Raw genomic sequence first — 22,674 nt, 5'->3', positions numbered from 1 at the left:
GCCACACTGTGGCTCCAAACACTGGTTTTGGCCCCGTGACTGCCCAAATGAGTGAAGTGTGCGGTGATTCTAAGATCGACGGCACTCATCTGCATGTCATACTGACTGACAGTATTATTTCTCTTCCCCAGCAGACTCCAAGGGCATTTAAATTAAAGGTACAGTGTTCTGCACTAATATTAAGTCTCTCTGAAGCCTAGAAACACCCTTTTTTAAGTTAAATTCACAGCAAATTTATTCGACTCGAATCGAATATTGTCCACGAATTCGCCGAATCAGTCGAATCGAATTTTTCATTTCTTCGCTCATCTCTAAATATGATGTCCATATATGTCAGTGAACATCAGGATACACAAGGAAACATGACGTTCCCATCAGTGCTGAGACAAAGCCATCTAGCATCCAGGGCAAAAGATGCCAAACTGTGCCTCCGCTCCCCCCTTCATGATGTGCAAGTTTAGGAGATCCTACACCCAGCAGTCACTTTCTTGTCAAAATCCCTGCCACTGTCCCTACTCCTGTCACTGGCTTCCACAATGACACAGGGCAAACCCTTTCAACATCTGGAAACAAAGGCTGGTGTCTAATCCCTCAGGTGTTGGCTCGGGATCTGAGTGGGAAGCTTCCATGGTACCCTAACAAATAACCTCAGTTTATATAACATTGGTATATCTGGTAGGGTGGTGAGTATATGACACCATAAAGGACCATTCAAAGCAATCCCCAAGATTTCATCCTCTCCACTATAACCTATTAAATTCACACCACCAGGGCTGGTGCCAGACTATTGTGTGCCTTAGGTAAAACCAGCGACTTGCACCGTCACAAACCCAACCCCACAAAAAAAAAATAAAAAATAAAAAAAATTAAACTTTAACTGTAGCTTTACTTCACCCTTCCTAGCACACATCCTCCTTTCCCTCAAATTTGTCACGCTGGCACAAATACTCTCCCTCAAATCCCCCCTCCTAGTACAAATTTGCCCCAAATGCCCTCTCCTTTCACAAATCCCCCCTAATCCCTCCTCCTAGTACAATCCCCCCTCCTAGCACAAATTCCCACCTCCCCAATCCCCTCTCCTATCACAAATTCCCCATCCCCTCTCCTATCACAAATCCCCTCCCCCATCCCCTCTCCTATCACAAATCCCCCCATCCCTTCTCCTATCACAAATCTCTTCCCATCCCCTCTCCTATCACAAATATCTCCCAATCCCTTCTCCTATCCCAAATCCCCCCCAGCCCCTCTCCTATCACAAATCCCACCCCCTCTCCTATCACAAATCCCCCCCCCCATCCTCTCTCATTACAAATCCCCCCAGCCCTTCTCATCACAAAGCTCCCCCATCCCCTCTCCTCACAAATTTCCCCCATCCCCTCTCCTATCACAAATCCCCCCCATCCCCTCTCATCACAAATCCCCTCCATCCCCTCTCCTATCACAAATCCCCCCCCAATCTCATCTCCTAACACAACCCCCCCCCCATCCCCACTCCTAACACAAATCCCCCCCGTCCCCTCTCCTAACACAAATTCCTCCCCAAGCCCCCCCCCCAGAGCACAAATCTCCTCTCCCACCACCAATCCTCTTCCTTCAGTCCCCCCCACCTATGAAAAACTGCCCCAAATCCCTTCTCTAGCTAACATCTCCAAATTACCCTTCCCAGCATAAAATCGTCCCACCTTACCCAAATCCCCCAGGTTCAGTGTCTATGGAAAGACCGGTCTGGGGTAGTACAACCACAATCTGGGGGATAGTGTAGCTCACCCTAGTGACCCTCTAGATCCAGCCATGGTGGAGAGTAAGGAAACCAGCAGCTGTGGCTGCATCATAGGCATCAGTGTTCCTAGGTGGCTGCCTAGTTCGCCTAGTAGTAGCACCAGCCCTGCACACCACCATTCTCCAGTTCAATTCGGATTGGCTGGTTTATGACGATACGGTCAAAGCTAATCAAAGACACTTCAAAAAGATAAGGTTCAGTGTATGTACCTCTTTAATCTTCAGCAGGAAATAATCAATCAAATCTCGGGGGGCCTCCAGCGTCAGGGTACGTTTGTGTTCCTCGATGTAATCTAGCACAAAGTTCTGCAGGTAGGAGTTTTCCTTAAAGGCAATTTTTTGTAATAATGGCAGCTTGAGCAGGAATGGGAAGACGTTGCAGAGCTGACCATAAGAAACACAAGGAGTAAACAAATGAAGAATTACAATGCATGTTGGTGCAAAATAACAATGCACATATGTACATCTCTGCAATAATGCACATTTCCATGTTTTTTTAATAGATTTTGGGTTTACATATACTTTAAACTCTAAATGTAAACATTAAATCTAAAATACTTTAAATGTGCACCCGAAATTTCTAAAGATAGGAAATGCAATGATATGCTAACAATTTTGATAAAATACAATACAGGAAGAAAAGTTTGCCAAAAAACAGCACTGAAATGTTAAGCCCAGTGTAAGTCATTCAAGAAAACCTAGTAATATGTTCTACTGAGTAGGTAAATTATATTATATATAATATTATATTATATTATAGCCAACTTATATTAATATGTTCTACTGGTTTCCCCCCCGTGACTATGTAATTAGAGGTGCTAGTGGAAGACAATTCCACCAATGATTGTAACCTACCATGTGCAATGGGGTTGTAACATTCTTAATGTGTCGGGAGGTGTAAGACATCAGATCATGTAACTTTGTGTCTTTGTAGTCAAAATGTTCTCCAAACAGCACTGAACTGATAATATTCCCAACAGCGCTGGCCATGATCAGTAGCGGATTGAATGGTTTTCCTGAAATAGGGAAAAAAAAATAAGTAACTTTTACAGTTCCAATTTTTCTTTTACAATTTCGTTAACTCTGTCATAAAAACTTAGCTCAAAATGTTTGCTGAAAACAGGGTCCACCAAAAATAGCGAGCTAACTACCAGGTTCAGTCACTAACTGGGGTCTTATTTTTTGTGGTATAGAAGACCTCAGTCAGAGACTGAACCTAGCAGTAAGCTCGCCATTTTGGGTGGACCCTGTTTTAAGCTAGCTCTAAGGTAGGCCAGATCTTGAGGATGGCCTAAAGTGGACTATCAAGCCAAAGTTGGTCAGGGTCCAAACAGTTACTTCTCCGGATGTGATTAGATTTCTTCTGGAATGAGCCAGATGTTACAGACCATCCAGGTAATGGTGGATTTTTCATGTTTCATTCTAAAGAATTACTATGAATGTCTCTAAGGAATAGTACCCGCAGTTCCGAAATGTTCTCCATCCAGACCTGTCTGAAACCTGCAAGTCTTGCCTGCTCTTGTAGGCCTGGATGGCCATCCCTTATATTGGGCTTTATTCAGGCCGAGCTGAGATGGTAGACTTAGAACGTTTTTCACTGGAAAGCCTTTCCAGTTTATTGGATTTTTCCAGCTCGTTCTGGGCCTCATCTTTTAGCTTAGAGTTCTGTTGTTGTTTAGGAAGATTTCAGTCCTGCAGAAATATCAAATACTTCCCTCATTAGCTTTACTGATAGTCTCCAACTTGTCATTGAACAAGGAGTAGCCTCATAAGGGTATTTCACGTCATTGTTTTGAGGATAAGTCAACCACCCACAGCTTGAGTCAGAGCACACTTTTGGCTGTCATGGACCAGAGCAATTCTGGCACACAAACATACAATGTTGATAGTTGGTTCTCCAACAAAACAAGACAACAAGTCTGATGTTTTGCAGGGCAGCTACTATATCCTCTTTAGGAGAAGCAGCCAAATTTTGCCGCCTCAACATGATTGGTCCAAACCACCTTTGGCCACCGATGTAAAGGCAGCCACTGGATGGAAAGATCCACCTGTGGTAAAGTAGATCTTTTCAATATCTAAATCTACAGTGTATGCCATTTGAGAATATCCTTGAATGTGTCTGCATCTTCTAGAGAGAAGGTAGCATGTCTGGCTAACCACATGAAGTCAGTGTAAACCAAGCATAGGGAAACCTATACTCTTCCTTTTTCAGCAGCAAATGGCATGTGCCCCACCAACACAGCAGAACGATGCTAAATCTTGGTTACAGTTTTCTTAGGTTCCCGGTCTTTGTCTCTTTGCTGGACAGGGATGTCTCTTTGCTGGATCGGACCATCTCTTTGAATATACAGGGGACACTGTGATTAGATCTCTAGGGGCACTGAAATGTAAAGGGGCACTGTGATTTAAAAGGACTGCGCTGTAAAGGGGCACTGTAATCAATACAGTGCCCCTTTACAGTGCAGTCCCCTTTATATCACAGTGCGGAGGACCGACTCTGTGAATATTCCATCACCAACTGCCCCGCAAATGCCCTTGCACACCGCCACCCCCCCCCCTCAGAAATTGGCTGCTCAGTCTAAAAAGCCCTGGCCTATTTTTTGTCCCAATTTGGGCCTGGCTGCGTTGGTAGCCCACTTAACATGGTCTGGATGGGCTGCCTTAGCACAATGCATGTTAATGTACAAATATGTGAATCCAGTCTAATTCTACCTCCAATCAATCTCCCCATTAGGATGAAGCCCGGAAAACAATTGCCAACATTTCCAGAATTTGCCCCTTTTTAAAGTTTTGACTGACAGCAGCATGAGCCAATGAGTCCCTCTGCTCTCAGCCAAGCCTGGGAGAGTGGAAAAGGGCTGCTGCAGATGTGTACAGCGGGGGCACTGTCCACAGCCCAGTCGTAGTAACCAGTTTGCCCATGGCATATATCTAAGCCTGGTACAATATGCAACATCCACTGCTGCTACCATACATCATGGAACTCGGGTCTGTGTAAGCATACACAATAATGTGCTCATATTATCTTTTTGCTCTTCAATACCACTGGCTACTTTTCTCATAGACCTTAAATGTAAGCCAGAATTTTTTGGTAGCACACATGTCGTTGGTTGCTGCTACTAATTATTGTACAATATTTTCATTCAATGTGTTTAATAAATTAACCTTTCAGATTTCCATACAATTTGGGTTTGACTCAGGAATTGCTTGCGCTTTTTTGACATTTACATTTGTTTAATGAAATCAGGGGATTTCCGTGCACTTTTTGGATTATTTGTTTAGGCGTGCACAGCGCTGGACTGAAAGAAAGCATACAGGTGGCGCAAACACCTAGTGCATTATCCAAGGTTTATTAAAAGTATAAAAAGGACAAAAAATATACTCACAAACATAGCATTTGTGTAAAGCCTATAAGGCCATGGAGATGGCCACAAGGATGGCAGAGTATCCAATTGATGGTGTGGTCGGCCCACTGATGCGTTTCAGGGACAAATCCCTTTCCTCAGAGCTATATGAAACGAGTATATTTTTTGTCCTTTTATACTTTTATTAAACCTTGGATAATGCACTAGGTGTTTGCACCACCTGTATGCTTTCTTCCAGTTTATTGATCTCCCCATCTGCGGAGGGCTGCATCTCCGGAACGTTATCCATAGGCCATTTATGCATCTGATCCCCTGGCCTTCCTCTGGCATTGGCTCCCTCGAGGCGCTGGAGAGTTTACACATCTTACAACGCTGGACCGAGACTGGGCTCAGGTAAGTATTTGGGGGGCTGCAGAGGAGATACTATTAAGAGGTTTTTTTTACCTCAGTGCACAGAAGGCATACGTGTAAAAAAACTTTACTTTTACAACCACTTTAACTAATGACACCACAAAACATCCTATTCACTCCCTGGATATATCCCACCTTGATTACTGCAGCTCTCTCCTTACTGGCCTACTGTAGCACTACCCTCTTAGGAGTTGCTGAGTTTTGGGTCCCTCCATAGTCCTGCTCACATTTTCCCATTCAAACTTGCATCCATGAGATAGTAACCAGTCCTTGAGCTTGTTTTTTTGAATTTTATTAGGGGAATATAAACTTGGATGGGGTAAGGTGTGTATGGGTAATGGCAACAGGACAATCTTCCTAAACTATATACATGTCTCTTAGCAGCAAAAGAACAAATCCTTCTTGGAGAGCTAACCAGCATCTCCTGTAATACCTCACAAGACCCTAGATACCCCTTATCCAGCTGTTCTGGGTGAATCCCTGGGCAGGGGATCCAGTGCCTGTCAATTTAAGAGAAGACAGTCCCCGATAGTAGCTAATCCAGTTTCCCACGAGTGCTCCTTCCCCTTACTGGCCCAGGAGGTGCAGGTCTACTCACTTAGTCCTTCACCTATGCTGCTGTTGGGTTGGTGGCTGCTCTCAGGCCTTCTGCTGGGCCACTCCTTCCCTACTGCATAGGTGGTCCTCTCTCTGAGGGCCAGTGAAGTCCCAAGCTTCCCTACCTGTAGATGAGCGCCTTCTCATCTGGGCCCCTTCCCAGGCTCCTCCTCTCCAGCCTCACGTCTCCATCTTCCACCCAAACTACCCCATTGCTGAGCAGACTCAAACACTCTCAAGGGCTGTCCTGGCTCCATGCCAAGCCTCCTTTTGAGGATTGGTCAGGATTCCTTGAGATTCTCACTCCCTCCCACTGCTTCTATTTTTTTCTCCAAAATCTTAAAGCAGGGAAAAGTCCCAGAGAGCAGGTCTGCAGGGCCTCTCAGCCTCTGACCGAAATCTGCCCCCCTGACTATTACACCTGGGCTGCTACTCAGCCCTAACTACAAATTAGAATCTAATTCCCCCTAGCTACCTAGGATGGTGCTACACCAGCTTTACACAGACTATCCCCCCTTCAGTCTATCATGAATGCTGCTGGCCCACAGCTGTCAGATGATACATGGGGCCAATCACAGCACCCTGTACCATGTGACCAGCTCCAGCCAATCACAAATCACTATTACGCTGTCAAAAACCTAATTCCGTCATGACAGTTCATGAATGAGTTAGGTTCATGGCAGCAAGCTTTGCATAGCAGGAGAAATGATCTTGGTTTCTCCTGCAAAGCAAAGTTAAAAAAAAAAAAAATCCCTAATCAACCCCCCCCCCCTACACACACACACACACACAGTAGTACAATGTTATTATGGTAACATTGTACTATTCTGATAAAAGTATTTTAAAATATTAAAAAAAAATGTTAAAAAAAACAAAAAACACCATATTGAAAACTGTTTTTTAAGGTTTTTTTTTTTTTTTTTTTTTTCAAACAACTTGCCGGCTGCTTACCCATATTTTGCAGGTGAACAGTGGCTCTGGGCAAAGCAATGTAAAATTACGTCGCTCCCTATTTTGCGCAAACTTTTGGAGCTGTATAAATCCTGAATAATAATAATAATAATGATGTTTGTGTGTACATGCAATAGTACTCTGCTGCTGGAGGAGCTGAGTGAAGCAGCCAGTGGGCCTTAATTCCTAGACAGTTAGGCCCCCTTTACATTTTCTGAACATGAAAGCTTCTATGTTTTTCACTTCAGCCAATTTTTCAATAAAAATACATTTTTCCCACCTTCCGTCTCGGCCGCTGCCTGTGCTAGATGATTCGACTCCTCCTGCACACGGGATTCCATATTCTTCTTTCCCATCCCAAAGTTCCTCAGAGAGGAGATGGTGAAGCGGCGCAGAGGACGCCATCGGGGGCCACTAATACCTGAAGAAGAAAATAATCAGCAATAAGTTACAAACCACACGACCAACAATAAAAAGGCAAACCAAGCCACATTCTACAGGGAGCATTTATAATGGTTCTAAAAAATTACATTTCTATTAAAAAAGTATGGCAAACTTGTTTTTAATTTAAATGAAGGTTTTTTTTTTTATTAATTGTGCCCATTTTTTCTAATGTTTCTATGAAAAAATTAAGGAAAACAAATGAATATTAAAAACATTTAAACATGGCAAAAAAAAAAATCAACAAAAATAGGAGAGGAGGGAAAAGAAGGGGTTCATTGTAGTGTATAAGGGGTACACTAAGAGTTAATTATGAACACGGTTTATATTTATTTACTTTTCATTTTTGCTATTTGCAAGGTTGCTTTAAAAACCACCAAACAGTAAATATACTATGAGCGGGCGGCAGGTACAGGAAACCTGCTGATCAGCTGTGTCCAATCATACACAGAGTTCTGTGTTTACAAAACAGAGAGAACTCTGTGTATATAGGAACAGGGATCAGGGAGGAAAAAAAAAACAAAAAAAACACAGCAAGGTTAGTAAATAAAAGCAGGGCATATCACACACATTAGACCTGTTAGACACACAGGTAATCCCTTGATTACCCCTAGATGTTAATCCTTTCCCAGCCAGTGTCTTTAGTACAGTGTCAGTGTACATCATTATCACCGATTATTGTATTAGTGTCTATTGATGTCAGTGAGTGACCCTCCCAGCCAGTGTCGCTTAGCGCCAGATTGCCCGCCACTCTATCACAGTCTCACTATAAGTCGCTGATCACTACCATTACATTATAGTGTCTATTGCTGCATAAATTCATATATATATATATATATATATATACACATATACACACACACACACACACACACAGGTGAAACTCGAAAAATTAGAATATCGTGCAAAAGTTAATTTATTTCAGTAATGCAACTTAAAAAGGTAAAACTAATATATGAGATAGACTCATTACATGCAAAGCAAGATAGTCCAAGCCGTGATTTTTCATCATTGTGATGATTATGGCTTACAGCTCATGAAAACCCCAAATCCACAATCGCAGAAAATGAGAATATTGTGAAAAGGTGCAATATTCTCGTCTCAAAGTGTCCCACTCTAATCAGCTAATTAAGCCATAACATCTGCAGAGGGTTCCTGAGCCTTTAAATGGTCTCTCAGACTGGTTCAGTAGGAACCACAATCATGGGAAAGACTGCTGACCTGACAGTTGTGCAGAAAACCATCATTGACACCCTCCATAAGGAGGGAAAGCCTCAAAAAGGTAAGTACAAAAGAAGTTGGATGTTCCCAAAGTGCTGTATCAAAGCACATTAATAGAAAGTTATGTGGAAGGGAAAAGTGTGGAAGAAAAAGGTGCACAAGCAGCAGGGATGGCTGCAGCCTGGAGAGGATTGTCAGGAAAAGGCCATTCAAAAGTGTTGGAGACTTTCACAAGGAGTGGACTGAGGCTGGAGTCAGTGCATCAAGAGCCACCACACACAGACGGATCCTGGACATGGGCTTCAAATATCGTATTCCTCTTGTCAAGCCACTCCTGAACAACAAAGGTCAGAAGCGTCTTAACTGGGCTAAATAAAAACAGAAATGGTCTGTTGCTCAGTGGTCCAAAGTCCTCTTTTCTGATGAGAGCAACTTTTGCATCTCATTTGGAAACCAAAGACCCAGAGTATGGATGAAGAATGGAGAGGCCCAAGGACCCCTAGTATGGAGGAAGAATGGAGAGGCCCAAGGACCCCGAGTATGGAGGAAGAATGGAGAGGCACAAGGACCCCGAGTATGGAGGAAGAATGGAGAGGCACAAGGACCCAGAGTATGGAGGAAGAATGGAGAGGCACAAGGACCCAGAGTATGGAGGAAAAATGGAGAGGCACAAGGATCCCGAGTATGGAGGAAGAATGGAGAGGCACAAGGATCCCGAGTATGGAGGAAGAATGGAGAGGCACAAGGATCCCGAGTATGGAGGAAGAATGGAGAGGCACACACTGCAAGATGCTTGAAGTCCAGTGTGAAGTTTCCACAGTCTGTGTTGATTTGGGGAACCATGTCATCTGCTGGTGTTGGTCCACTGAGCTTCATTAAGTCCAGGGTCAACGCAGCCATCTACCAGGAGATTTTGGAGCACTTCATGCTTCCTTCCACAGATGAGCTTTATGGGGATGCTGACTTAATTTTCCAACAGGACTTGGCACCGCCCACACTGCCAAAAGCACCAAAACCTGGTTCAATGACCGTGGGATTACTATGCTTGATTGGCCAGCAAACTTGCCTGAGCTGAACCCCATAGAGAATCTATGGGGCATTGCCAAGAGAAAGATGAGACATGAGACCGAACAATGCAGAAGAGCTGAAGGCCGCTATTGAAGCATCCTGATCTTCCATAACACCTCAGCAGTGCCACAGGCTGATAGCTTCCATGCCACGCCGCATTGAGGCAGTAATTGCTGCAAAATGGGCCCAAACCAAGTACTGAGTACATATGCATGCTTCTACTTTTCAGAGGTCCGATTTTGTTCTATGTACAATCCGTGTTTTATTGATTGCATGGAATATTCTCATTTTCTGAGATTGTGGATTTGTGGTTTTCATGAGCTGTAAGCCATAATCATCACAATGATGACAAATCACGGCTGGAACTATCTTGCTTTGCATGTAATGAGTCTCATATATTAGTTTCACCTTTTAAGTTGCTGCACTGAAATAAATGAACTTTTGCACCATATTCTAATTTTACGTACTTATTATAGTACTACTACGTACTTATTGGGATTTTTTTTTTTTACCAAAGACATGCAGCAAAGTAGATTTTGGTAAACATTTATATATATAAATTTAATTTTTAATTTTTGTTTGTTGGATAGGTTTTATAACAGAAATTAGAACATATTGGGGGATTTTCCCCAAAAAGTCTGTCTTGTTTATATATTAAAAACTTTAATTAAAAAAAAAAAAACTGTGGAGATCAGATATTACCAAAAGAAAGCTCTATTTGTGTGAAAAAAAATACATATAAATTTCATTTGCGTACAGTGTTGCATGATCAAGCAATTTCCAATAAAAGTAGCGCAGGTCAAGGTTAACTAACCCCTATCATATGCAGGTCAAAAGTGAATCCTTGATCGGCTTTGAATGAAGCAGAGTAATTACAATGTAACAATAATTTTGCTACATTGTAATATTTATTGAAACTATGACTCGAGTGTCAATTTACATGGGAACAGCTACAAAGCAAGATACAGAACCATATTAGTACCAAGACCAATTTTCTGCCAGAGATCTGCATAGGAGGAAGTGGGAGGAGCCGGGTGCATGGCGTACACCAGTAGAGGCGTTACAATTGGTTACATTGGCTTCTTTATAATACAGCGCAGTCATTGGCTACTGGGAGTGTACTTTGTGAAACAAATGTTTTTTTCACATCAAACATTCTGTATGAGAAGCAAAGTCCTGTAGGGGGTGTGGCCACAAATCCTTCTCCAGTCTCTCAAGCCAGAAGTCCCAGATTATTGGTAGTAGGGACTGGGGTGGTTATTTTATGTACAGTTGTGCTCAAAAGTTTGCATCCCCCGGCAGAAATTGTGACATTTTGGCACTGATATTGAAAATATGACTGATCATGCAAAAAAATGCTCTTTTATTGAAGAATGATGATCATATGAAGCCATTTATTATCAAATAGTTGTTTGGCTCCTTTTTAAATCCTAATCATAACAGAAATCCCCCAAATGGCCCGGATCAGAAGTCTCCGCCCCCTGGATCAGAGGTCTCCACCCCCTGGAATGTTTGGCCTTGGTACAGACACACAAGGTGACACACACGGGTTATAATGCCAATTAGAGGTTAATGTCCCACATCTGTGGCTTTTTATATTACAATTAGTGTCAGTGTATAAATAGTCAATGAGTTTATTAGCTCTTACGTGGAAGCACTGACTAGGCTAGATACTGAGCCATGGGGATCAGAAAAGAACTGTCAAAAGTCCTGCATAACAAGGTAATGGAACTTTATAAAGATGGAAAAGGGCATAAAAAGATGTCCAAGAGCATTTTTTGGCGTGATCAGTCATATTTTCAATATCAATGCCAAAATTTCACAATTTCTGCCAGGGGATGCAAACCTTTGAGCACAACTGTATGCAAATGGCTGTTGTGTTTTGTGCACAGTATTATAGCAAACCAAATGTCGTTCAGTTAGGGTTTATGGGTTTATCATTTCATCCTTCACTAAATAAAACTGTACATGTTGTTTCTTATTTTATATATAGAAAACGGTTTGTGATGTTCCCAACCGCACTTGTTCTGGAATGGTCACATTTTTGGCAGCTTCTATAATGTACAATAGGGAGAGGATGAAGTCCAGACTGATGTAAAACTGGGTCCCAACTCTGAATGCCCAGCGTTAGGCGAACTAAATGGGGTGTTCACCCATCCCAACCTCCAGCTGCAGAAAGACTTCTACTACTGCTGCTAAATATGACAGCTTCCCTCTCAGGGCTCCTTGTTGCTAGGAATCCAGCAGCCACCAGCACCCTAGCAACCAAGGACATATTCCCTGTCCCAATTATCTTCCAGCCAGGAGATTACAGGCCAACAGCTAAATGTAAAACAAAGGGTTGGTTGCTGGCTGACACCATTGACCAAATCTAGCCATGGCCAGACTCATTCAATGGACATTACCCAGCATCCCCGCCCCTTTATACAGTCAAGCTGTCTCTGATCTGTGGATCACATTGATAGCAGGGGCGGACTTGACCATTTGGAAACTTGGTTCTGCCCGGGGGCCCGGGGTCAGTGGGTGGCCCCTTGAGATGCCCTTGGTACCTTTTTCATAGGCTTTTTTGAGTTTGGGCAAGGACACAGGGGCCCCATGATCCCCTATTGCCCCGGGGGTCCCATGAGTTGTCAGTCCGCCCCTGGTTGATAGGTTAGCTTTTCTGTTTTCTCTATTTGGAAGGTGTTATTTTTCTCGATTGATGATGGATCTACATCACTGAATAACTTGACAATTCACACTGTGGGAAATTTTATTCTTTAACCCCTTGCCGTCCTGAGGATTCCCCCCCCCCCTTCCCCTCCTTCCTGACCAGGCCAATTTTTCTGTTGCAGCACTGCGTTACTTTAACTGACAATTGTGCGGTCGTGCAATGCTGCACCCAAATAAAAATTGACAACCTTTTTTCCCACTAATTGAGCTCTCATTCAGTGGTATTTGATCACCTGTGCATTTTTTTCAAATTTTTTTCGCTATAAAAGAAAAAAAAAGACAATTTGAGAAAAAAAAACCAAAAACAATATTTTGGACTTTGCTATTAAACATGTCCAGTAACAGAAAAAAAACTCTAATTTCATCATGAGTTTAGGCCAAAATGTATTCTGCTCCATGTCTTTGCTAAAAAACAAAATCCCAATACGTGTAAATTAATTGGTTTCCATTAAAGTTATAGCGTTTACAAATAGCGGCATATATACTAGGATTTTTTTTTTTTACTAGTAATGGTGGTGATCAGCAACTTATAGCAGGACTGCGGCAGACATTCTGACATTCTGGGGGGGAACTGACTTGGTGTCACTGACATCCCCTGTGACACCAATACAGTGATCAGTGCTAAAAAAAAGCACTGACACTGTACTAATGGCACTGGGCAGGAAGGGGTTAACAATGAGGAGTGATCAAAGGGTTAAATGTGTACAGGGAGTGTTTTACAAGAGGGCGGTGTGTTGGTGTTTCACTGTAAGCACACTGTGCACAGCCATGCAGAGCAGTGTACCCGAGCCTACAGGGAGGAGGATTGTTAGTAAACAAACTAGTCCTCCTCCTCATCAGAGATACTTGGCAATCACCGGGCACCAGTGGGTAATCACTGGCCGGGACCTGGTGATTGACAGCCAATGGAGGTGCGGGTAGAGCTTGCTTGCTCGCACCCCCTACCCGGTCTTTCTTTTTATAGCATGAAAAAAAAAAAAGAAAGCAGAGCTGATCAAATACCACTGAAAGAAAGCTCTATTTGTGGGGAAAAAAAGGACATACATCTCATCTGGGTGCAGCGTTGCATGACTGCACAATTGTCAGTTAAAGTAACGCAGTGCCATATCGCAAAAAATAGCCTGGTCAGGAAGGGGGGGAAATCCTCTGGAGGGCAAGTGGTAAATGTACTGTACCCTTATTGGGATTTTTTTTTTACCAAAGACACGTAGCAGAATACATTTTGGCCTAAATTTATGAAGAAATTAAATTTTTAAAAATTTTTTACTGGCTATGTTGGAGGTTTTTTTTTTCAAAGTTGTCAGTTTTTTTTGTTTATAGCGCAAAAAAAAAACAAAACACAAAAAACCCTCAGAGGCAATCAAATCCCACCAAAAAGAAAGCTCTATTTGTGGGGAGAAAATGGGGTTCAGAATAACCCTCGTACTTTGGCTCATTTGGCAAACCTCCCATGACCTGAACCAAGGTGTGTTCAGCTCATCCGTAATGTACAATATAGAGGGATGAGTTCTAAGTGTCCTTGAATTATTACCGTATCCTTTGGTGGGGATGTGTATTGTGGGAATAAATGGGCGGGCACTGAACTCCTCGGCGTGGGTCAGCAGTGCATCCTTCACCGTCTCATAACCACAGAGGACCACCACCGGCTCCGTCAGTTTCCAGATGGTGAACACCGAGCCGTACTTTTGGCTGAGCTGTCATAGATAAAATAAAATGACAAGAGAGGTCAGAGGTCAGTAGCATCAGGAATTGTCCCTCTGCGGGATCAGAGACTTGCAGAGCACCCCCAGCTCACGCCTTGTTGCCAAATAATATGTAGCAGCTAAACCCAATATTTAATGTAGATGTATCTCCCTGTTCCCTGCCTGTCTCTTGCTTCAGGACATGCTAGGAGGGGGGAGCTGCCTAATGTCAGCTGGGAATAAGGCCGGCCAAAGATGGTTCAAATCACAGCTGGTTCAGCAGGAACCGGCTGAGATTTGACCCACGTATGGGTGGGCTCGAATGTTGATTGAGCAACTTGGGTACAACCAACCCGCCCGATTTTGCATACAATTTATTCACTGTCTTCTACAATAGTACATTAGTAACAAATTTAAATGAATCAGAAATATCGAAATGAAATTCAAATTTGAAACACAATCAAATTCGAAACACATTCAAATCAAATTCTACAATGAATTTGAATCAAATTGGAAAACAATACAATAAAATAGAACAGAACAGAAAATAAAAGAATCGGACTGGAATAAATAAAGTGAAGCAGAAGAGAAGAAAAAATAAAAGAAAATAGAAAATAAGGAACAGAATAGGATAGAAAATAACGTCTTCCGAAATTCAAACAGAATTCTAATATAAATGAATTAAATAGAAAAGAATGGAAAAAATAGAACAGAATAGAATAAAATAGAAAGAACATAACTATCTTTCGAAATTTACATTTCAAATAGAATTAATTCAAATAGAATAAATTAATGCAAATAGAATAAAATAGAAAAGAAAGAATATAGTCATCTTTTAAAAATTTGAATTTCAAATAGAATAAATTCAAATAGGAATATAAATGAATAGAACAGAAAAATATAATAGAATAAAAAAGAGAGAATATAACAGTCTTCGAATAGATGGGAATACAATAGAAAAAAATTTAATAGAAAAGAATTTAATAGGAAATAGAACAGAATTGAAAAGAATAGAAAAAACAATAGTACAGAACAAAAAGAATATAGCATCTTCCAAAATTTTAAATCTAGAATAGAATAAGTTCTAATTCAGATTTATACAGAATAAATTTGAATACAATAGAAAAAAAATACAACAAAAGAATAAAATAGAATATAAACGCTCTTCCAAAATTTGAATAGAATAAATTTTAATTCAGATAATAATTTGAATAGATTAGAATAGAAAAGAATAGAATGTAATTGAAAAGAATAGAAAAAAATAGAATAGAATAAAATAGAATATAACAGTCTTCCAAAATTTGAATAGAATAAATTTGAATTCAAATAGAAAATATTAGAATAGGATAGAAAATAAAATAGAATGAAATTGAAAAGAATAGAATATTAAATAGAATAAAATAAAAATAGAACAGTCTTCTGAAATTGAAATAAAATACAATATAAAAGAATAGAACAGGAAATAGAATAGAAAAAAACAATAGAATAGAATGAACATAACCATCTCAAAAGAATAGAAAATAAAAGAAAAACAATAGAATAAATTGGCAAGAAAAATAACTATCTTCTGAAATTCGAATAAATCTGAATTCAAATAGAATAGAAAAGAATAGAATAAAAAATAAAAGAATAGAAAACAATAGAATCAAATAAAATAGAAAGAATACAACTATCTTCCGAAATTCAAATTTAAAATAGAATAAGCTTGCATTCGAATGCCGATCAGAATTTTCCTAATTTGGTCAAATTGAATTCAGTTTGAACCAAATATGGGAAATTCAAATGAAACAAATGAAACAAAATGAATTTTGGAAACAAAGTAAATTAATTTAACAAAACTATGATTTAAATAACGGATTAAAACAAAACAAATGTTTTAATTCTGCACACGTCTAGAGATAACATTTCAGTCAATGTGTAGGCAGGTGCGAGAATGCTGTAGTATTCAGGTAGGACAGTGACTAAATGGTTAGCACTTCCACCTGGCAGCAAGTTGTTGGTTTGAATCCCAACCACGGCACCACCTGCCTGGAGTTTGCATGTTCTCCCTGTGCCTGCGTGGGTTTCCTCCGGGTATTCCGGTTTCCTCCAACACTCCAAAAACATGCTGGGAGGTTAATTGGCTCCTGTCTAAATTGGTCCTAGTATGTGTATGTATGAATGTGCATTAGGGATCTTAGATTATACACCTTGTGAGGGTTAGGGACTGATGTGAATGTACAATATATATGTATAGCGCTGAGTAAATTCACGGCACTATTTAAGTACCTGTACTAATAATAATAGTCAACACAGATGGGTTAATGTTGGGTAACACAGGGGTTAATCATGTGCTGTGGTGTGCCTTCCTCCTGCATATGTCATTTCCTGTTGAGAGGCAATGTATGTACGAGGAGTTTGGACCCTGGGACTGTCTAGGGAGTTGGAAGGAGACCATACAGGTGAGGTGTGGAGTGACCCTGATACCAGGATCTGTACCATCCATTCATTGGGAACGAACAATAAAAAGCGCACTTTAACCCCTTCCCGCTGGCGCCTCCCGGCCCTTTAAGAGTTTCAGATGCTGGGAGGCGGGGCGGGTGGGGCGTGGTTTAGGAATCATGTGACACATGAAAGGTCCCGATCGAAAGAGCGGACCGGGACCTTTCTGTGAGTACCACACATGTGTGCTGGGAGCGCACAGGGAGGCAGGCCGCACATTTGTGTGCGGCCGGCGTGAAGAGGTTAATAGAAGGTCCATGCCATGTTTCTCTGTAATGTTGCACCGTATGCAGTTAAAATCTGAAGAGCCGTATGTACAAATGATTTGCTTCTGTAAAAGAAGTTTTATTTAAGTAACAATGACTGGTCTGATTTTCTAGGACCGCCTTTCTCAACCTTTTCAACAGAAAGGAACCCTTGAAATGATTTTTGGTCTCGGGGAACCCTTGCTGAACATTACTGAATCTACAGCTCATGATACATTAGTGTGATGGCCATTGAGAAGAATGTTCCTTACACTTGTGGTCATTGAGAAGAATGCTCCTTACACTTGTGGTCATTGAGAAGAAGGCTCCTTACACTTGTGGTCATTGAGAAGAATGCTCCTTACACTTGTGGTCATTGAGAAGAATGCTCCTTACACTTGTGGTCATTGAGAAGAATGCTCCTTACACTTGTGGCCATTGAGAAGATGCTCCTTACACTTGTGGTCATTGAGAAGAATGCTCCTTACACTTGTGGCCATTGAGAAGAATGCTCCTTACACTTGTGGTCATTGAGAAGAATGCTCCTTACACTTGTGGCCATTGAGAAGATGCTCCTTACACTTGTGGTCAGTGAGAAGAATGCTCCTTACACTTGTGGTCAGTGAGAAGAATGCTCCTTACACTTGTGGTCATTGAGAAGAATGCTCCTTACACTTGTGGTCATTGAGAAGAATGTTCCTTACACTTGTGGTCAGTGAGAAGAATGCTCCTTACACTTGTGGTCATTGAGAAGAATGTTCCTTACACTTGTGGTCAGTGAGAAGAATGCTCCTTACACTTGTGGTCATTGAGAAGAATGCTCCTTACACTTGTGGTCATTGAGAAGAATGCTCCTTACACTTGTGGTCATTGAGAAGAATGCTCCTTACACTTGTGGCCATTGAGAAGAACGTTCCTTACACTTGTGGCCATTGAGAAGAATGTTCCTTACACTTGTGGCCATTGAGAAGAAGGCTCCTTACACTTGTGGCCATTGAGAATAAGGCTCCTTACACTTGTGGCCATTGAGAAGAAGGCTCCTTACACTTGTGGCCATTGAGAAGAATGTTCCTTACACTTGTGGTTATTGAGAAGAATGTTCCTTACACTTGTGGTCAGTGAGACAATTGTTCCTTACGCTTGTGGCCATTGAGAAGAATGCTCCTTACACTTGTGGTCATTGAGAAGAATGCTCCTTACACTTGTGGTCATTGAGAAGAATGTTCCTTACACTTGTGGTCATTGAGAAGAATTTACCCTGCTTAAAGATAGCTAAAAATTTCAATGGTGTCAGCAGGAACCTGAGAGGCGGATATTGCTCAAGGAACCCCTAGCAACCGCTGGAGGAACCATGGTTGAGAAACCCTGTTCTAGGAGAAGAGAGAGTTTGTGCTCCTATTGTCCATATGACCTTGGGGAACAAAGTGTAAATCTTCAAGTTCACCCTCTGGATGGTGAAGTGTGAGAAGTAAGAGAAGGAAGAGCAGCAAGCTCTTGAGTGGAGGCGATGGTGTATGGGAGACAGAGATCCCGTATGAAGGGTGGACTGGTAGCTGTATTGTTTACCCTTCAGAGCATGTGGGTCTCTATTTTAGGGCCCACTGTGGAACAGAACCATCTCAGGGACCTGGCCTGGAAGGAACCATACTGTGTGAGGCCTTGCAAAGTATATAGGGCTTCCCTCTGTGCCTTTGGTCTGAAGAGTGTAAAGTGGAACAAGAGCTGGTGGACAGTTCAACCCTGTATCTCTCAAAATGCCTTTGTATTCCATGCCAGATAGAGATGTAAAACTTCTGGAAATTTTGAAACCACTGGAAGAAAAAAACATTTAAATTATTTGCAAAAATTGGGGAAAAAAAATTCAGCTTGGAGTAGTTTTACCAATTTAAAGTCATTGTGTTAAATTGGGAAGGTAAAAATCAGTGTATATAAAAGGATTATGCTTGGAAAAAAAGTACAGCTTATTCAGTAAATAAATTAAACTTGCTTTTTAAAATTTGTGACGATCCAACAGCAGAAAGTGTTTCTGGGATGAGAACTCTGCAGTGAAAAGCTGCTTGCACTTTCATCCTGGTCCTCCTCATTTCATTCCATAAAGTTTTTAATGTCTTTAGAGCACCTCTGCCATGCCGGGATGTGTTTCATCCTCCTTGTAGCATTTGGAAAAGAATATTTCCTTTCACAATATTTGCACATTGCAGCTTTGGTCTCAGCAGAAATTGCACTGTGGAAATGTTTACAAAATTTGAGATGTTGGTGTCGGTCTTATCACTTTACTGAGAGGAGGAAAAGAAAAACCAATACACTGACCGATTCCCGGCCGGGACTTGGTGATCTTTGGCAGGGCTGAGAGGGGAGAGGACTGTGTGTAAACACAGATCTCTCTCTCTTTAGCATGGACATGCTGCTTTGTATCTCTGCACAGCATGTCTCCCTAGTAAAAACTCAAATAGCACACAGTTAACCCTTTGATCTCTCCGCATATGTTAACCCCTTTCTGCCCAGTGTTGTTAGTACAGTGTCAGTGCTTTGTATTAGCACTGATCACTGTATTGGTGTCAATGGGGATGTCAGTGGCAGTTAGTCAGTCCCCCCTCCCAGTGTCAGAATGACTGCCGCAGTCCCGCTATAAGTCGCTGATGGCCGACATTACTAGTATTAAAAAAAAAATCCTAAAATATATACATATATATATATACACACACCACTATAACTTTCATGCAAACCAATTTCTTTACATACAGTCAGGTCCATAAATATTGGGACATGGACACAATTCTAACATTTCTGGCTCTATACACCACCACAATGGATTTGAAATGAAACGAACAAGATGTGCTTTAACTGCAGACTGTCAGCTTTAATTTGAGGGTATTTACATCCAAATCAGGTGAACGGTGTAGGAATTACAACAGTTTGCATATGTGCCTCCCACTTGTTAAGGGACCAAAAGTAATGGGACAATTGGCTTCTCAGCTGTTCCATGGCCAGGTGTGTGTTATTCCCTCATTATCCCAATTACAATGAGCAGATACAAGGTCCAGAGTTCATATCCATTGTGGTGGTGTATAGAGCCAAAAATGTTAGAATTGTGTCGATGTCCCAATATTTATGGACCTGACTGTATATTGGGATTTTTTTTTCCTAGCAAAGACATGTCGCAGAATACATTTTGGCCTAAATGTATGCAGAAATTAGATTTTTTTTATTGGATATATATTTTTTTTATAGCAAAAAGTAAAACATTTTTTTCTCAAAATTAAATTTTTTTTTTTTATAGTGCAAAAAAAAAACCACAGACGATCAATTACCACTGAAAGAAAGCTCCATTTGTGGGAAGAAAAAGAAGACAAATTTAATCTGGGTGCAGCTTGTCCTGGGCAGGAAGGGGGGGAGCAAATCCTCTGGAGGGCGAGGGGTTAAACGATCATCTAAATCTTAAATGGATAGTGGTCAGGTGTGGTAATGTGATAATGTGGTAAAGTCTGTCACCACTGCCGGACTTCTCAGATTGTGTTACCGTGCTACTTCTGATTCCTGTCCTGACGTCACATCCGGTCACTACATAGCCACGTCCTGCAATGTTTCCCTTTCAACTTCCTCATGGGGGGTGGGGAATGGGTGTCACATTGTGACTACATAGTTCGTTCTGCAGTGATATCAATGTGGTGTTGTTGCCCTATGGACAGGGTAATCTTAGATGAACATTTAGTTTTAAATACGAGGTGTGTCCAGAAGGTAACGAGAATGAGATTTTAAAATATCTTTTATTGAAAAGTTGAACATTGCCTCCTTCAAAGAATAGACCTTCCATGTGTACACAATGCTCCCAGCGATTTTTCCATTCTTCATAGCATCCCTGGAAGTCTTCAAGTGGGATGGCGTCCTGAGCCTGTGTAGTGGCTCTTTGGATGTTAGCCACACTACCAAAATGGTGTTCTTTGGATGATAGCCACACTGCCAAAATGGTGTTCTTTGGATGTTAGCCACACTGCCAAAATGGTGTTCTTTGGATGATAGCCACACTGCCAAAATGGTGTTCTTTGGATGATAGCCACACTGCCAAAATGGTGTTCTTTCAAACTTTTGATAGTGAGCCATCAGTCACGGCTCAGAACAGACCCCACTGCATTCACATTCTGTTCTGATTTTATACAAAGAAGCGCGTCCTGATCATTGTTAGCCTTCAAAACCTTTTTGTCCTTCCTTGAAGGCCTTGTGCCATCAGTACACCTGAGTAGATGAAAGTGCAGCTTCTCCAGAAGTTTTCCTCACGATTTCAAAAAGTTTCTGATGCACCTTTACCCAAATTTCACACAAAATTGTACCGCGTATCGCTGTTTCAAACTCACTTGCATTTATCTTATTACGAGGCACTTGAACAGGGTGTCACAAAAAAAAGGAATGTCTCGACTCTGGCAGAGCTGAAATGCAATTAACCAGTGTTCTAATGTATACTTGGAGTCCCACCTCAAGTGGCCTTGGCCAGCTTCTCTCTTCGCAGAGCCCTTCTCCAGCGTAGGAACGTCACTCTCATTACTTTCTGGACACACCTCACATACCAAACATGTCAAGATTGAAAACTGTGCACGGCCATTGAAATGATGACAAACTACAGACCCTAAAACTGCCCGTAGGTGATACTTTAAAAGCCTTTATTATTTTAGATGTAAAAGTGAGCTTTGGCACTAGAAATATTTCTCCTACTCCAACTTTCACATCAATACCTCATATTTGTGGTGCAGTTGTTTGGATGTGTGTTAAACTAATGCAGCATTTGTAGTGTGCATGCACAGGCGGACAGAGGTGTTTTTAATTTTTTTTCTAATTTTCATTTATTTTATTACACATTTTTTTCATTTAACTTTATTGCCATCACAATGGGGGCTATCAAGTTAAAGCTTTGGGCAGGTGACAGGTTCTCTTTATGAACTCATCAGGGGTCTGTTGGACTCTTGATGTCTCCCCTACCGTCCGAAAGCAACAGCCAGGGAATGGCAGCTATTAAACCAGTAGTGACAAAATCCTTGACACTTCCAGGTCCCTTTGTCTCCTCTGTGGGAAGCAGTCCCAGGCTCCCCAGAGGAACAGGAGAGTCCGGTAAACATGGCTGTTGGCAGGAAGGGGGGCGGCTGGTAACAGCACTGTAAAAGTGATCAGGCGCCTGTAAAGCTGCTCAAATCAATTTTACAAAGTAGTTGATTGCTGGCTGAAAAAAAAACACACAAGATCACGGCTGCAGCCAGGTTTTTGTAATATATATATATAAAAAAAAAAAAAAAATCCACGCTAGCTCCAAAAATGTAATGTGACAAAGTAGCCAACACAAAATCCTAATACCGGTATTGATCAAACATAATTATAAAAAAGTGTAGCACTAAAATAAATAAATAAATAAATAAATAATATGTGAAAACCCAACTACTACCGTGCGAACGTAAATACATCCATGGAGTAACTGTGCCCAAAAGAACATAAATAATCTCAATGACAATCAGCAAAGTGGGTATTTCATGCACATAAATCAAATAAATGAATGTATCAAAGGAAAAGTCCATATAGAAAAGTCCCATCTCCTTGTGAAGGTCTTGAACTGTGTAACGGAATATTAGTCAGATGGCAAAAATGTGTTGTCAACACATGCAAATATGTCACCCCACACTGTGCTCAAGAGAAGCTTACCAGATGTGTTTGACCCCCATTTTACTAAGTGGTCAGAAA

The 22,674-nt window shown here is 41.3% G+C and overlaps 1 protein-coding gene and 1 long non-coding RNA gene across 2 annotated transcripts in view; one reads left to right on the top strand and one right to left on the bottom strand.

Moving 5' to 3' along the window:
* Positions 1-22,674, top strand: part of LOC149450295 (uncharacterized) — a 1,099,640-nt gene that overhangs the window by 448,474 nt on the left and 628,492 nt on the right. The window lies entirely within an intron of this gene.
* Positions 1-22,674, bottom strand: part of LOC149450305 (cytochrome P450 2C29-like) — a 65,134-nt gene that overhangs the window by 30,799 nt on the left and 11,661 nt on the right. Inside the window, exons 3-6 of the mRNA XM_089692026.1 lie at positions 14,077-14,239; positions 7,384-7,524; positions 2,635-2,795; positions 1,990-2,163 (exon numbers count right to left, since the gene is read on the bottom strand). Coding sequence (XP_089548152.1) covers positions 1,990-2,163; positions 2,635-2,795; positions 7,384-7,524; positions 14,077-14,239 — 639 coding nt within the window. The remainder of the gene's footprint in view (positions 1-1,989; positions 2,164-2,634; positions 2,796-7,383; positions 7,525-14,076; positions 14,240-22,674) is intronic.

This window comes from Staurois parvus, unplaced genomic scaffold, assembly GCF_062004578.1.
Source record: "Staurois parvus isolate SC_StPar_1 unplaced genomic scaffold, SC_StPar_1.0 ptg000575l, whole genome shotgun sequence".
In the NCBI taxonomy this organism is placed as follows: Eukaryota; Metazoa; Chordata; class Amphibia; order Anura; family Ranidae; genus Staurois; species Staurois parvus.
The sequence above is the reverse complement of the archived record's forward strand: the minus strand, read 5'-3'. Positions and strand labels throughout refer to the sequence as shown.